Below are 15,111 nucleotides of genomic sequence, written 5' to 3'. Positions count from 1 at the left end.
AGCACTTAGCTGTTTTTTCCTTCAAATTCTGAGAGGAGGGACGTGGACTAAAACTTCTGAAGAGGATATACCCTGCAAACTGTTGATGAAAAGATGATCAAAACATTTCGTTTCAACAAAAAAAAATCAAGTTTTTTTTTAAAATTTATTTAACTACATATTCTTTATACGCATGTTATCACGTGCCGTAGACCTGGCTATATAATAGCGCCCTCTGGAGACCACCCATGATTAATTGGATTTTTGTTCCCATTCTCCCTGCCAAATAATAACCGAAAACAAAACCTCATAAATCCCACCCCTTTGATCGGGCGGCCCCTTTTCACACCTCCAGTTGCCTAGCACGTTTGGTTCGTCAGTTCTGCCGATAAAACGATAATATAAAATATGATACTCTTAAAATTTATATACACCAATAAATAGTGATACACGAGGCGCGTCTTAACTTATTTACAGCATAAAAATACCGATTGTGGACTACGGTAAATAGTGGTTATCTAATATATAATGTACGCACAACATTTACATCTTTAATTGTTAGTGTCTTTAAGTTAATGCAATATTTAAATACTAGTACAACTTCGCAGTGACTCAATGAAATATACAATCTACCGTGGCGTATCGCATAAAGTTAATTCAATTATATAAAAATGGAATTGCTACTTGTCCGTCAGTAATATTTTTCTATGGCCCTACCAGGTCTTGTCTGTTAGAAAGAAGAGATGAAGCAGATGGTTTTCGGATGGGGTTTGAACCTATGACATTTTATGCAAGCGAAGTATTATGTAACCTGTGATAAGCTATCTGTCTCTTTTTCCCCTCCCCTCAGGCAACTCATTGGACAGTGCCTTACAAGTACAACTGAAAATTTATACATAAGAAAATGTTTACTGAACCGGTAACTTTTGGGATCGTGGACAACACACGAAGAGAAAATGGTAAGTGAATGCTTATAGTAGTTTGGACAGACCATTAGATGGGTCTGCTGATATCAAACACACACCACTCCAGTAATTGGCTTAAAGGGTAGCTGCAATGCACTTTTGAAAACAGGCCTACAAACCTTCAAAATACACCTCTACATGTCAGTTAACCTCATTTTCAATTTTTGGTTTCATCACTTGAGAAGGGTTTTTTGCTGCCTTTTTGGTTTTTATACCAATGAGTAGGCATATTTTCATATTCATGAGCACAACTGTGATTTCATCCCAGGAATAAAATTTCAGTATTGCATTGATTTGTGCACAAAACTGGCTGAATAACCTAGATATTGCTGGCCTCAATTTTCTTTTGGGTGAGTTATTGTGTAGGTATACATAGCATTAAGCAAGCATGCAGCCTTTTCTCAGATATGTTTTCATTATAAGTTAATTTTTGATTCACAATTTGAACAAATGTCTTCCATGGATGACATCACATCAACAGCGCCCTCAGTTGTCCAGAAAAAGTGGACAAAATTCAGTGTTTTAGAAATTGCCCTTTTCAATGCATTTATACCAAAAGGTGGTGTCGAATAATTTTCGCACATTGAAGAAGAATGTGAAGTTGCAGAAACTTTGGGTCACAGAAAAATTCATTGCAGGTACACTTTAAGAGCAGTATGCCTTATAAATATTAATATCCCCTCGTAGCTTTTGGCTGCTGTGTGTTCCTAGTAAATGTATATCATGATTTACGTAGTATTTAAAAGAAGTTTAGGCCCAAGTTAAACCGTATAGTCAAAAAAAAAGAAAGAAAAAAAGGGAGATGCCAAATCCACAGTAGCTTTCTACCAAACGTGGTAGAGTGGCAGACGTTTCGTATTCTCGCGCGGAAAAGAGTGCTGTGGGGTCCTTTCGAGGGAGGTCGGTATCAATCATTTCAACTGTGACATCCATTCTGTTTTTTATCACAGTATTTTCCTTCAGTTGCAAAAGTAAACGGTTGTTACTCCACATCCCAGATTCTACACCCGCGAAGACATCACTGACTGGGTGCAAGTGAGCGATTATACTCGATAAATCTGCAACATGATCTAGACAAGTTGATCGCAGTTCATAAACAAAGTTCGGTATTGGGGCAATCTAAAGAGACTTTGAGAAAAACTGCCTCACACGGAGAGAAACAACTATTCTGCACAATTTCCACGAAACTTCGATTTTCGATCGTTCTTTTGTAAAATGTAACAATTTTTACAACATTTTTTCCAATTTAAAGGAGCCCTTTCCGCATACCCACCTTCTTATAGCAATGGATTATTTAATATTACCTTCAATTCTCATTTTAAAGTCCTAATTATTCAAGTCTAAGTCATGAATAATAATCATCCGTCATTGAGTCTCGAACGCACTACTAAACCCTATATATTCAGCATTCATCAAGATGAAATTCTTCGTCAAAAACGTCCACTTCCACAAAACACAGATAGTACACCCTATTTACCGAAATTTGATATCCCAGATATGGTTGTAGTTTCATGATATCAAGGCTTTTGATCTGATCTGATTTGATCTTCGATCTGGAAAATTTCTTGCTGTATCAAGGCGTGGAAACCCTACCATCAGCCACAAGTGATCACAAACTCACAGTGTTCACTCCATTAAAGAATGTTCGTGTTCAAAGAAAGACACAGCATAGTGCTTATTTTAATTACGGGTTTTGCCCTTACCCGACGTACAGTATAACACTGTATTCTCAGTGCTACGTCGGTAAGGGCAAATTCCCAAAGTAAAATTAAATTCTCCCCGACGCAAAGTACATTTTGAAACAACAAAATGCTGTTAGTAATTAAACAGTATATGACTGAAAATAAAGGTTTGGAACAAATATCTGGTGGCATTGCGGTCACCAGCGACCAACCATTATTTTCGGTCATTCTCTCAATCGGGTGACCATTTCTTTCCAATGTTAAAAGTCTATCGAGGTATTTGTGGATTCGGTCCCCTCCTTCCTCCATGGTCTTCCCAAGGTCGAATGCTTTCGAGTGTTTAAACTGCAGCAGTTCGCTTTGTATACAGTTCACCATTTCCCTCGCTGACGAATCAGACATTCCACAAATTTCTCGAATGCAAACGCAGGAAGCGTTAAACGCTCCGTGGGCAACTATGAGCGCTCTCGGTCAGAGTGAACTTCGCACGATTGCTGGGCCCGTTGACAGGTGTGAATGTCTGAACGGCGGGAGTGATGCGATAAAAGTAGACCAGAACACTGTGATCCTCCGTGAGGCTGAAACCCTCAAATTAGTCCATTAGCGCAGCCACTGAGCGTCGAAGCTCCGGTGCACTTGGCTCAGTTTTTGTCGTCAGCACGAATTATCATTTATTACACACTAAGAGCTGACCAGAAAAATGAACAGCGTATTTGACTTTTTGGATCGATCAATCACGATCTCTTTACCAGCTGATTAGACAAATGGCCAATCAGCTTGCTTTTGTTTTTAATGATCTTTCACTCTAAATACTTGACCAACTCACAAATTACCGTATGAATGTTACACGCTAGCATTGCAGACTGAAAGATAACTTTCCTGATTGAATCAATACTTCCTCTTGGGCCGCCTCGAGAGTGTACCCACCGTGGGTAAAACTTTCCGTCAATGTCAGTAGTTCTCAACCATTTTAGAAGTTAGGTTGCTTGAAAGTACCATTTTGCTAATCGAGCGCACGTACTTGTTTTCGTCTGCCATCGCTGCACGGTATGTTCACGAACTGCCGTTTCATCGATCTCTTATTATTGTGGGTTGGGTCTGAGTGTCCGTAGAGGAGTACGCAGGCGGCCAGGCCCGTCTTCTCGGATTCCTTACCGGTCTAAAAGCACAGTTACACGATGTCGGGATGATCACCCACTGCCATCCTTCCTCGCCTATATCTGTACGCACCACAGCATAGACGAAGGAACGTTTCTCCTCACACTCCGACTCGTATAAACGCGAGTCGATGCCCGCGCAGGGCTGAGGCGCCTCGGTTGCGCCCTGAGTTCTCTTGCAGGTCGTCTGGAAGAACCACTGTTTCGCCCGCATGCCGTCAGAAGTGGTGATCTCGTTGATTACCGTCACATTGTTGCCGAAAAGGTCGTAGACCCAGGTTTTCTTCACCCACCCGGGATCGGGCTCGCAGACGGCCCGGTAAGGCTCACCCTGCGTGGTGCTGCGCCTCTCCCGGTGGTGCCGATCCGTCACCTCGTTGGCCTCTGTGCGCAGGACGGCTTCCGGTGACCAGGGTGGGTTGGCTGGTTTCACGGGAGAAAAGACAACCAGATCCGATACATAGGTCGGTATGTTGTTCAGGATGTCGTCGTTCGACCTCAGGGGCACCACCTCATTGTCCCTACTCAGGTGGCGGTGCGGGTTGTTGCGATAACGGTCGCGATGATGCCTACGGCTGCTGGTGCTGTGGTCGTGTTTACAGCCTTGGGCGTGTTTGCCCTCCATGTGGGAGTGATGTTTTTTACGTGTCACCGACGATGTCCCTGTCACTGTGTCGTTGGACCAGTGGCCGTTTTTGTGGTCCGCTAGCTGGTAAGGTGCTGCGTTGCAGATGGCCCACGGTAACAGGAAGATAGCTACAGTCAGAATGCGCCGGACGCACACCTGTTGGTTTGGATTGGAAAAACGAGAGAAGATAAAGGGATGGGCATGAAAACAGAAATTACATGTACCTGGTGTTGAAAGTTAATTGGGATAGTGATTGTTTATGGTCACTTATACGCCGATTCTGTCGTTACACTGTCGTGCGCAAACACGCAGGGGAAGGGCGATAGCTCGGTGTAGCCTCCCTCTGTGGCAGCACAACTTCACATGTACCACATGCTCAGTACCTTACGTGTGCATTCAAAAATACACGAAGAGCTGGCAACGGAAAACGTTTAGTTTTAATGTCACAATATTGTTTACCAATTTCAACAAACCAACGTGTAACCCACGGAAGGCTTCTGTTGCGAAGTGCAGTCGGTACCTTGCAAAATGTTTATGCATCTCCTAGGTGCATCCCAACGCCATACACATGAAGAAAGATGACGTCGTTTTCCACCGATTTTGATTTCAAATCCCACTTCCTCGCACGCTGGGTTAAAAATCCGCCTGCGACAGGATCACGTTACTCGGGTCGACTCCGGATAGAAATGCTCAAGTATGAACAGAATAATTTAAGTTTGAAGGCTCGACGAAGGTCGCACGTAATGAAAATCTCCCTTAGCTGCGGTGAAGCCGTCCTTTGTCCACTGAGTGTGGCAAAACTGGACCAATGATTTAACAAGAAATAGCACTTGCGCCCACGGAAAGTACAAAGCGGCTTCGTCCTATATAACCAGACAAGACAGAAATTGCCAACTACTTTGAGGATTGTAATATATAAAAAAAATTAGGAAAAGCCGGGGGTTCGATTGTCCGGTATGAGCTTGAACCCCATGGGATACCTCAACTTGGCCAAGAAAATGCTGCCATGTAACCTTTTTTTGCCGAAAAACTGTTGACCAAGTCCCTGAAATATGTAATGTCTCCTCTGATTTACGCCACACTGACTGATTTACTAAGTAACACCTTTCTCTGCACAAATAAATAAAAGCCGCGAGTTATGGAGTGTTGTGTCCAGGAGTGGGGTGAAAAATAGTTCTAGGATGAACTTTGTGTAATCAACTGATACAACATGTCACTACAGCTCATGCAGCTATAAACTACAGTTCAAGGCCTTATAAAAATGACAAAATGAGAACATTGTAATGCCGTACCGAAACGCGGCCCAGCGGGTTGTGCAGAAAACCATTTTTTATAAAAGTCTTTTAACCTAAACATTGTTGCATGGTTGAGTGAAGTTGCCAAGCTTACAGAAGTACGGGTAGAGCACAACACGAATCAGGCCCAAGAAATAAGGGAATGTTGACCAAGTTCTTTGAATGAGTAACATAGTAATATGGATGCTTGGACCGCTGGTATGCAGGAAATGTTCAAGTCCATCTCCGAGTCCGTATAGGCAAATGTGTAGACATTTTCAGCAAACCTTTTTTAGTGCCAGTACTTGATTTCCCATAGGCCTACCCATATCAAGAGCCCACGTACGCAAACCACGCTGTTTCTCAGCGTAGTTTCTGCTGAACAATATCATATTTCAGTGTTACCAGACAAGAACCAGTTTAAAGCGCTTACCGTTTTGAATACCGGTTGAAAAAAAATCAGTGGTCTATTTTGGTACTGCAATGATTGATTTTACAGTCCCACTCTGCAATGTTAAAAATCACGCCAGTGATGCAAACACAGCCTTTTGCTAAATGAGTAAGCGCTGTAAGTGTGTACTGGGGGCAGATACCTGGCGTTTCACAAGTCAGTATGACAAAAGCATACAAGATTTTAACATTGTAGTCGCGGTTGTCGTATGCATGTTGAAATGCTGTCCCTATGCGCTGGTAGAGCACGCGAGCTGAATGTTGACGGTATGTGCCCCTTGTGCATGTGCATACACAGATCCTCAAACTCGACCTATACTGATGGCTTCACGGTATGTATCGCAGAGACTACAGCGTGCAGGCGAGGCATACCTTCTGACAGCAACCCCGCGGCTCGCAAAATTAGCCTGGGATTTAGCGAAATGGACCCGACCGCTGGGATGAAATTCAAGTAAACAAAGCACGCAGCTTGAATGCCGTAGATTGGATAATAGTTGCACATAATGAAGGATATTCGCGTATAATTGATTCACCTTTGGCGGAAGTATATAAATAAAACTTGTATTCCCAAAGGAATATCCTGCTTGAGAACCAACCCAGCACAGTATACACAAGTCATGAAATACCCTATGTACAACTGCGGCTGCAAGGCGCAGTGAACTAATTCTAGGCCCGTTGAAAACAGTGAAAAACCGACAAAGTTTAGGGCTTAATAAAGTCATGTAAGCTGATATTACTGGAGTTTCTCAAACAAAATATTAGTTACAGTATTGATCCCTATCTTTCCATTTCTTTTCAATTTTTGGTGGGGTAGCCAATGGCATTTTTAATGCAAAACAAACTCACCCCTCGAAAAAGTGATAGTTTCCAAGCCTGCTCGCAGCCATTTTCAGGTGGTTTCTTTCTACCTTCTTGGGCACTGAGGACAGTTTTTCATTTTATGAACTCTGCCTTGGATGGAAATCCCAAACTCAGGGAGTTTATCCTGGCTGATTATATCCATAGTCTCTTCATTTTTCGGCTAAAAAAATCTCCGATTTCCAAAGAAACTATGCAAAGGGTACTTTTTATGCTCGTGAACTCAGTGGAAATTTGAACTTGAATTAGTGCACTGAACCCTGCAGACTGACTTCTACCTGCTGCTCGTGGGGCTGTGATTGGGATTTGGGGATTAAAAATAGAGAGAAGTGGTTTTGGAAGACTTTGTCGGCGAAGTTGTGGCGTGGGGGAGGGGGGCTCGAAAAATGCCTGCAACGTGTTGCTGGCATTTCGAGAAAATGGAATAAAACGTAGTTGTCTGTAGCCTAGCCGGTTCTGGGGAAACGTCGTTCGGTAAAGAGAAAAGATAACCAAATTCTAATGGTAGACTAAGCGGCATACCGGGCGCAAGGGGCGAAGCGACAGAGTAAGTCATAAACTTTGACCAACATTAAGTCAGTGCAATGGTAATACGGGCCACCTAGCGGTTTTCAATTGCAAACATACTGACAAAATATTGTTGATGCCACAAGACATGTAAAAAACAAAAACAAACAAAAACAAATACAAAAAAGCAAACGGGAAAGATGAAAAAACTAGCTCTGTTGTGAGCGATCAGTCGAACACCAGCAATCAGGGCACTGCTTATAACAAGGTAGAAGTCCCAACAACCTTGTTAAAAACATGTAGGGTTTTATTATTTTTTTTACGGCATCAGCACTTTCGTCCATTTATTAATCTTTGACACTGTCAAATTTTGAACGCAATGTTTGCACTCCCCCAACAAAGAGATTGGTCGTGCACAGAAGATGACTTGCTGATGAAGAAGTCTTTGTGCAAGCGACGTACATTATTTTCCATCTTCGTGTTGGAACTTCAGGAAACAGCTGCGATCACTTTCGAAATTCCTGAGGCCGTTAGAAATGCCATCAAAGTTGCCAATTTTGATCTGGGAGTAAACCATAATGCAGTGCAAGGTTACGAGAGAGGGCCAGTAATGTAGTCGATCAAGTTCACGTACGCTCAGCGCGGAGTCTTAATGACAGTTCAGGGAGTCGTGTCAGGTTCGCGTGGGTGGACCGAACCCTTTCCTTCCCGCCCCCTCTACGCTCTTCTTGTTGGAGACGCGCCTACAGAGCGATTCTGAAAGTCCCCCCATAATAATAAACAGACGCCACGACGATCACGACGCGGAGTGTTCCTGCCGGGCCCGCCGAGGAACACCCGGGGAGGCTCTAAAAATAATTAATGTTGTTAAAACTGCTGCGGTGAACATGAGCTCTCATTGGAGGGAAGTTTGCTTAGTACAACGTAATTTGCAGTGGCGCACGATATACTGAATCCCCCTTTTCTTAGCGAGAGCGCCCTCTATTGGCAGCTTGTAATGCACGAAGACGTCGGAATGTATCTCGTACTTGAACACATCTTGGCGTTCAAGAAAAAAGACAAAACTCAAACGCGCTTCTTGATTGTGTTGCGTGTGGCCAAGTACTGACCAAAGTAGGCGCATGTAGTCCGACTTTTGCGCGGCTAGAGACTAGCTATGCCTTCGCAGTGGCCTCGGCCTTCCCTAGCTTCTGAGAAGTAAAGTCCCTGGAAAGACCACGTACCAGAGTGAGATGCTGTCAGAATGATGACTTAATTCTTTTCCAAACCTAACACATGGGTCTTTTCCATTGAATGAAGGGAAGCAGCTAGACGACCCATTCTCGAATGGCCCGACACGTGGCGTGACAAACCAACGCAGCATAATATTTATATTTTCCACGGCTTGCAAGTGCTGTGTTTACTGACAGAACCAGTGTCGAGAGACGATGAAATATAAACCTAATATTGTGTCCAATGTGCTTATTTTTGTTACACGGCACCACGGGAGGCCCTGGGCACCTTTCAAAGAACCACTGCCCTAAAGTGTAGACAGTCATTTAAAAAAAAACAGTGGAGAGTCCAAAAGTGATGTTTCTCATAGTAATTTACCACTCTCAGCACTCGGGATAAAATTTTGAAAAGTGCAATAAACAAATTATTCAAATTACTTCAGCATACGGAGCTCTTGTGCCATTCGAAATCGTCCCATGACGTAACACAATAGTAAAGCACTCTAATAACGATGGTTGAAAATTCATATTTAGGTGTTTGATATTTACCTGTGTGTAAATTTTCACAATTATAGCACATTACCTGACTGATAAAGATACTTTGAAAGAAATCACAGGCATACAACGCATAGAAGCTGCCTGACCTTAACAGCATGCCATTGAATTTTCATCATAATCATAAACGCTACATTTCTTATTTTTTACTTATAAGACTCGAATGATTCGACCTGGCAAGGAATAGACAGGTCAATAATCTGCCGATGGTTCGATCCGAACAATAATAATAGTCGCTCAATATTGGCAAAACAAAGTCCCTCGAAGATAATTGCCAACAATATGATATCCCCGTAGAAGTCGCACGTGCAGTTAAAGGCAACCATTACATTTAAAGGTGTGCCTGAATGCTTGGAAATTATAGGGGCAAACAAGATAGTCGTCGGTGAATGGAACTTTAGGCTATGAAGAACCATTAAGTACCACAGCTTATGTGCGGTGACTCAGCACAAGCAGACTCTGCGGAAATTGAGTTGGGCCATCCCAGTCATGAGAAACATGAAAATTTATCAGTACATGTATATGTGACACAGTTTCTACAATTTTAAAAGAGCACAGCCATTCCAACAAAATGTGAAGAAATGTAGGATAGTTTACATTATGTTGGAAGCAAAATCGAATTACGCCTGAAGTCGAAACGTAAAATGGTCCTAAACTTCCTTGATTTTTTGAAAGCTCCATTGAGAAAAGTCTTATTACTTCCCCCAAGTTGGTGAGATGGAGAATTTGCCACCTTTAACCCCACTCTGACAATCCAGGGAGGCCATTCCAAAATTTGCAGCACTACTCCCCGTTGTCATTTATCACTAAACATACATGTCATCGGTCGGGTCAAAGATCAGAGTCGACACTCTGCGGTATTTTTTTGCCTCGCAGTACCTTGTTTAGGAGACCTCCGCAGTCAAGGTCCCTACTGAAGAAATTTGGGCCCTAAATACGCCAGAGGCTTCCCCTCACTGACGGCCGAAATAATACGTAGAAAAATCAGAGAACTTAAAGAAAAAACCCTATGCCCCGCACACTGTACCGGTAGTCAAAACTGGTAGAATGCCGAGTGTTTACGACGATCGGCTGGACCATACCCTGCCAGTTCCCCGAGGGCTACGGGCGCAATCGAGAGGGAAGCAGAGCCGCCAAATTCACCCGCCGGTGAGAAGACTTTAAAAACTCGATCAAGAATGCCGGGGAACTATATTTACCGTGGCAAATATTTCAACTTCCGTCTCTTCGGGGCGATATGCACGTTGCCCTTGAACATCTTTGAAATGCACTTTACGATCGCCAAGGGAACCAGTGCTAGCTGAAAAAACTCGTTGCGTGATTCTCGTTTTAGTTCCTTCCTGACACATGATGCTGCGTAGATTTATTTTCCCTTCAAGGAAACCAACGCCCATGCACCCATTAAATGATTAGCCTTTGAATTTCTGCTTTGCTAAATAAATACAACTGTAAATATTACAGCAATTCGAACCCAGCCGATTGATTTCGGGCCTAATCCATTCAACAGAAAGGGGTCCACCAATATAATATGTATCGGCACTGAGACTGGCTCGAGACGAGCGATACAATTTTGCACCACCTCCCGATTAATTTCTGTCGAATCCAGGACAACTTACCGAGTCACCAGGGCTCTTCTGGCGTCGACTCGAGGCCCCACAGTTTACCACTGGTCGTCCCAGCTCCATCGTCCCAAACGGTGCATATTCCGGATTATCAATTACAGGGAGGTGGCGTGTTACACTCAACCAATTATCACTACATCTGAGCCGATCCTGTGGCTCGTCGTTTGCAGGCTGGCTGTCAAAGAGGAATGAAACACATGCCTTTCAAACATTCCAGCCTCGGCGACAAAATGTTGGCGAGATGAGTGACAGGGAACGCACATCTGAAGGAGTCTATCCTGATGCAGCGAATCGACCAAAATTCACCGTGTACGTGCACGCGTTGCATCCACTGTAGGCTATCAGTCCCCAACTTGTACTTGGGGTCTCCTGGGCTGTCAGAGAGTGGTCCATCGTTTGTAACTACGAGCCAGGAAGTGATGTCTGCCAAAGTACAAGCTCCTGATGTCTGCTTTTACACGTGCCGGCTTGCTAGAATATTTGGGATTTCCTGCGATCCCTTCTATACCCCCTTTTCTTTCCGTCTCCCTTGACTGATGTATTCCTCAGACGTGCAGCAGTGAGCGTGGCCAGCCGCGCTGGGCACGAGTCCATCCAGTCGTCATCCTAGGAATTCTCATCGTAAATTAGTTTAGCGAGAGGCTCAGCACGTGTTTATTGAGACCGCAAGCCTACAGCGTGACTGTTTCACCGGTTACAGATGCCTTCACAGATTTCTCGATGTGTACCTGGGGTGTGTCGAGATGGAACCATTTCATTCTGTACCAAGGGATCCACAACTGAAGTACGGCGCAATATGCTGCTTTTTTGTTCAGTCTTCACCCGGCCGGTTTCCAGCTAACTACTTGTGCATTGTCACAAGAGAAGCTCTTGGTCACCAACAACAGAAGTTGACAAAGCTTGACAAGGACGGCCTGCGATTGACAGCACCTCTTCGAAGGTCCTGGGGACGGCGCACTGCAACGTGCATCCCCGCTGAGACCTATTCTGTGGCAACACGGACCCGCAGCTGTGAGAGACAGTTTAAATCCGGCTTGGAACAAGGAATGGACGATCATGTCACGTCCCTACAGCCTCCGATAATAACCTTCAAAGTTTGGTCCTGAGTTCATACACATCGCCCTACATTGTATAATGATCTGCCGATGGAACAGTTGAAAATACAGAGAAACGACGAATCCTGAACAATAACAAATCAACAACAAAACAGTTGGAAGTGGACTAAGTTAAAATACGGACAAACTGCAGTTTACCTAAGCATTACTAATCAAAGTTTACGTTGAAGAAAGACAAGCAAGGATCGTTTTTTGTCATTATCGTCCACGTATATTGGAGCTCAATCTTATCACAATTATCTGTGCCAGTCTGTCAGATCTGACGGCAGCCTAGACAATCACTGATGCGCCTCCAAAACCCAAGTGCAAAGATGCCTCCAACTTCATCAACCAGACAATAACATCAAACGTGGAGGAAAAATTAACCCGGGTACCGTTTTTTTTGGGGGGGGGCGATAGGAAGGCTCGTCCAAAAAGTTCGAGAATAAGTTCAAACTATTGTGCTTCTGTCAACACGATTTCAATGCGACTTGGTATTGACGCCTGTGTATCCACACTCGAAATGGAAGTCTATTTTTAGCTCGTACGACCATGCTGGAACGTCACGTTGCTGTTGAGCGGTGTGCCTAACGCACTAATTGAGCGTGCCCCGGGTACAGCGATTGTGTCAACACAAGCTTTACCTAAATTCTTTCCCAGTCAACGACATGTTGTCCTTGCGGGGAAAAATTAATACACAAACACGCAACTGTTACCACGTGAACTCGCTACACAAGTAGCCTGTAGCTGCCTCGTGGATTTGGATATCAATAAAGGGATTTTAAAATAAAAAACTTACAGAGAAGAGTTTTTTGAGCTATTTAGCTTGAACTCGTGGCGGCAAAGACTTTGAGGGAAGTTTTTATGTGAATATTAATTAAATGACCCAAATCCTGCTCTTCGTCTTTAATGCCTTTTTTTATACTGAATAGTTCTTCCAAACAGTTCTTTTTAGGCTATTACAATGTCGAGCATTTTCTGTGTGCTGCGCTTTGATAACTATCTCCACCAGTTTGTTTCCATTGTTTTTGTTCTGCTGATCAGCATTTACGGGCTCAAGTCTGCCCGTTTTTGTCGTGCTTTCTATGCAGTTACACTACGTTTTACATGCTTTACAATGTTCTCAGCAATACATGCATTGGCGCAACCCCAAACCCCTCTTTATTCCTGCGTGATAACAGGTTATAGCTTCCAGTGCGGCATTTTTGTCCTTTGAAATTTAGGCATATTGGTGTCGATCCTTCGGACAGTACGTTTGCTTCTACAGATCGGACAATATCGACAGAAGAATAAGCGGAAGGGTGTGATTGCACTGATGGCTGTCGAAAGGCATGTTTTCCCTTACTTGGGGTTTACGTGTCCAAGCTACAGACTCATTGCATTCGATTTTCATACACCAAGACGCGATAAACGAATGTAGGTTAACTGTAAAAGTCTGCAACACCTATGAGCCTCGAGGTTGACAAAGAGAGGGCGCAATTTTCATAACGGAGGCGCCATTGGTCGGAACTGAACTTCGCTGGTCCACGAACGACTCGGAAATGCACGCACTACGGTCGCATTGCTACCAACAAAGTGAACACTTCCGACCAATATAGCTCTAACAAAGTGAACACTTCCGACCAATATAGCTCTTTTCAATCGATGAGGGAGTGCTTCTGCTCGAGGCATATAGGATTTGTGGCTTAATCGCATCACACTAAGGAATCAAAGTGACGAGCTTGTTCAGGTCGGGAACAAGAACGCTCCCAACGGGGAAGCTCCGTAGGGTTTGCGGCTTCATCTCTTGATGCATTGTGATTTAGAAGCGCTGCCGGTTCGCATAAACCTATAATGCAAGACACTCTAACTTTTAGGCAGATTTAGACGCGGTGTTCCATAAGGTCGGTTCACATTTCAGGCGAAAACGAAGGGAATGCTGACTTCGCAGCAAAATTTCTCGCAACGCAAATATTTGTTCTGATATCACAAAATCGGGTTTTTGGCCGCTGATAAGTTGAGGGACCTAAATTACTTGCAATGGCTGTGAACGAGAGTCCGGAGTGAAGGCGGCGGAAGTTTCGAAGCGCCCTAAGCAATGAGCTAAATTTGAATAAAATCTGGTACACTGAGTTACCTGATTGCGCATAAACATAACGCTTTGAACTCCCCAGACTAAAGACACTGTTGCTGTACCTCCGATACTGTGCATATTATGGGGCCGATGGGTACCCCCCCCACATTTCCGATCCCTATATGCATTCTAGACTGTTGTTACCTAACACACACCCCCTAAAAGTCCTTAAAGAATTCCTGAGATTCCGATCAAACAATGACCAACGCAAAGGCGGGGGGGGGGTTCTCTCCGCCTCATATATTGCATCATATGGATACTCCCATGTGATGCACGGTACCCTGCACGATATGCGGTAAAGGCGGACCCCCCTAATGTGATGCGTAAGCTGTATACCCTAAGGCTATTGTGCCTACTGCACCTCCCTCGGAAATCTGAAAAGATTCCATCAACACAACAGAAGACAAACCGTATATCTTGCATCATATGGCCTCGTGATTCGGGGAAGCTTTTGCATAGCGACCACCATCTCTAGAATAGGCGTCTCTTATATAACTGAGCACAAGCTTGCCCCAAATCACGAGGTATAGCAACAGTGGTTTTAATGTGGAAAATTCAAATTGTTGTGTTCACGTGAATTTCAAATTTAACTCGCAAAAGGCTTATTGGTGTGGAATGGACGCACGTTCTCTTCCACGGAAGTATAATAATAAAATGTGGACCTGCAATGCAACATTCGTGATTCCGACGTCGTTAAAGCTACCGGACGTAGAGTGGCGGCCTTTTTACCCTGTCCAAAGTTTCTAAAGTAATCAACGCTATTAAACCGATGGAAGACTGCCACGATTTTTGATAGTTTTGTCGAAAATATTCAATAATTTCAGTGCACTGCATTATTACTGCCCTTGCGTTGCGGGTAGGAATTAGTAGGAATGACCCTTGCAGATGATTTCTGTGTTCAGTGCAATCACCGAGGAAAACGTGAATTATGGCCCAAAATTTTTCACAGTTCTTTGCCCAACTGAGTAGAGGTTATTTTCACGTACAAGGATCACTGGCGATGTAGCACCACCAGA

General features: G+C 43.8%; 1 protein-coding gene across 1 annotated transcript; it reads right to left on the bottom strand.

Moving 5' to 3' along the window:
- Nucleotides 1-126: 126 nt before the first annotated feature.
- LOC147799662 (neurotrophin-3-like) lies at nucleotides 127-12,192 on the bottom strand. The gene is made up of 2 exons (XM_087134502.1): nucleotides 10,883-12,192; nucleotides 127-4,567 (listed from the first exon to the last, which is right to left on the bottom strand). The coding sequence occupies exons 1-2, from the start codon at nucleotides 10,949-10,951 to the stop codon at nucleotides 3,695-3,697; spliced, it is 942 nt and encodes a 313-aa protein (XP_086990628.1). The 5' UTR covers nucleotides 10,952-12,192; the 3' UTR covers nucleotides 127-3,694.
- Nucleotides 12,193-15,111: the final 2,919 nt, after the last annotated feature.

Source organism: Acanthaster planci, linkage group LG03, assembly GCF_054643075.1.
Source record: "Acanthaster planci isolate LZ-2023a linkage group LG03, COTS_SCS, whole genome shotgun sequence".
Classification (NCBI taxonomy): domain Eukaryota; kingdom Metazoa; phylum Echinodermata; class Asteroidea; order Valvatida; family Acanthasteridae; genus Acanthaster; species Acanthaster planci.
Note: the sequence above shows the minus strand (reverse complement) of the source record. Positions and strands in the feature narration are given on the sequence as shown.

Coding starts and splice junctions, on each gene's coding strand:
- LOC147799662 (XM_087134502.1), bottom strand. CDS start 10,951: ATGGAGCTGGGACGACCAGTGGTAAACTGTGGGGCCTCGAGTCGACGC. Junction 4,568..10,882: donor AGAAGAGCCCTGGTGACTCG/GTAAGTTGTCCT, acceptor CCAAACCAACAG/GTGTGCGTCCGGCGCATTCT.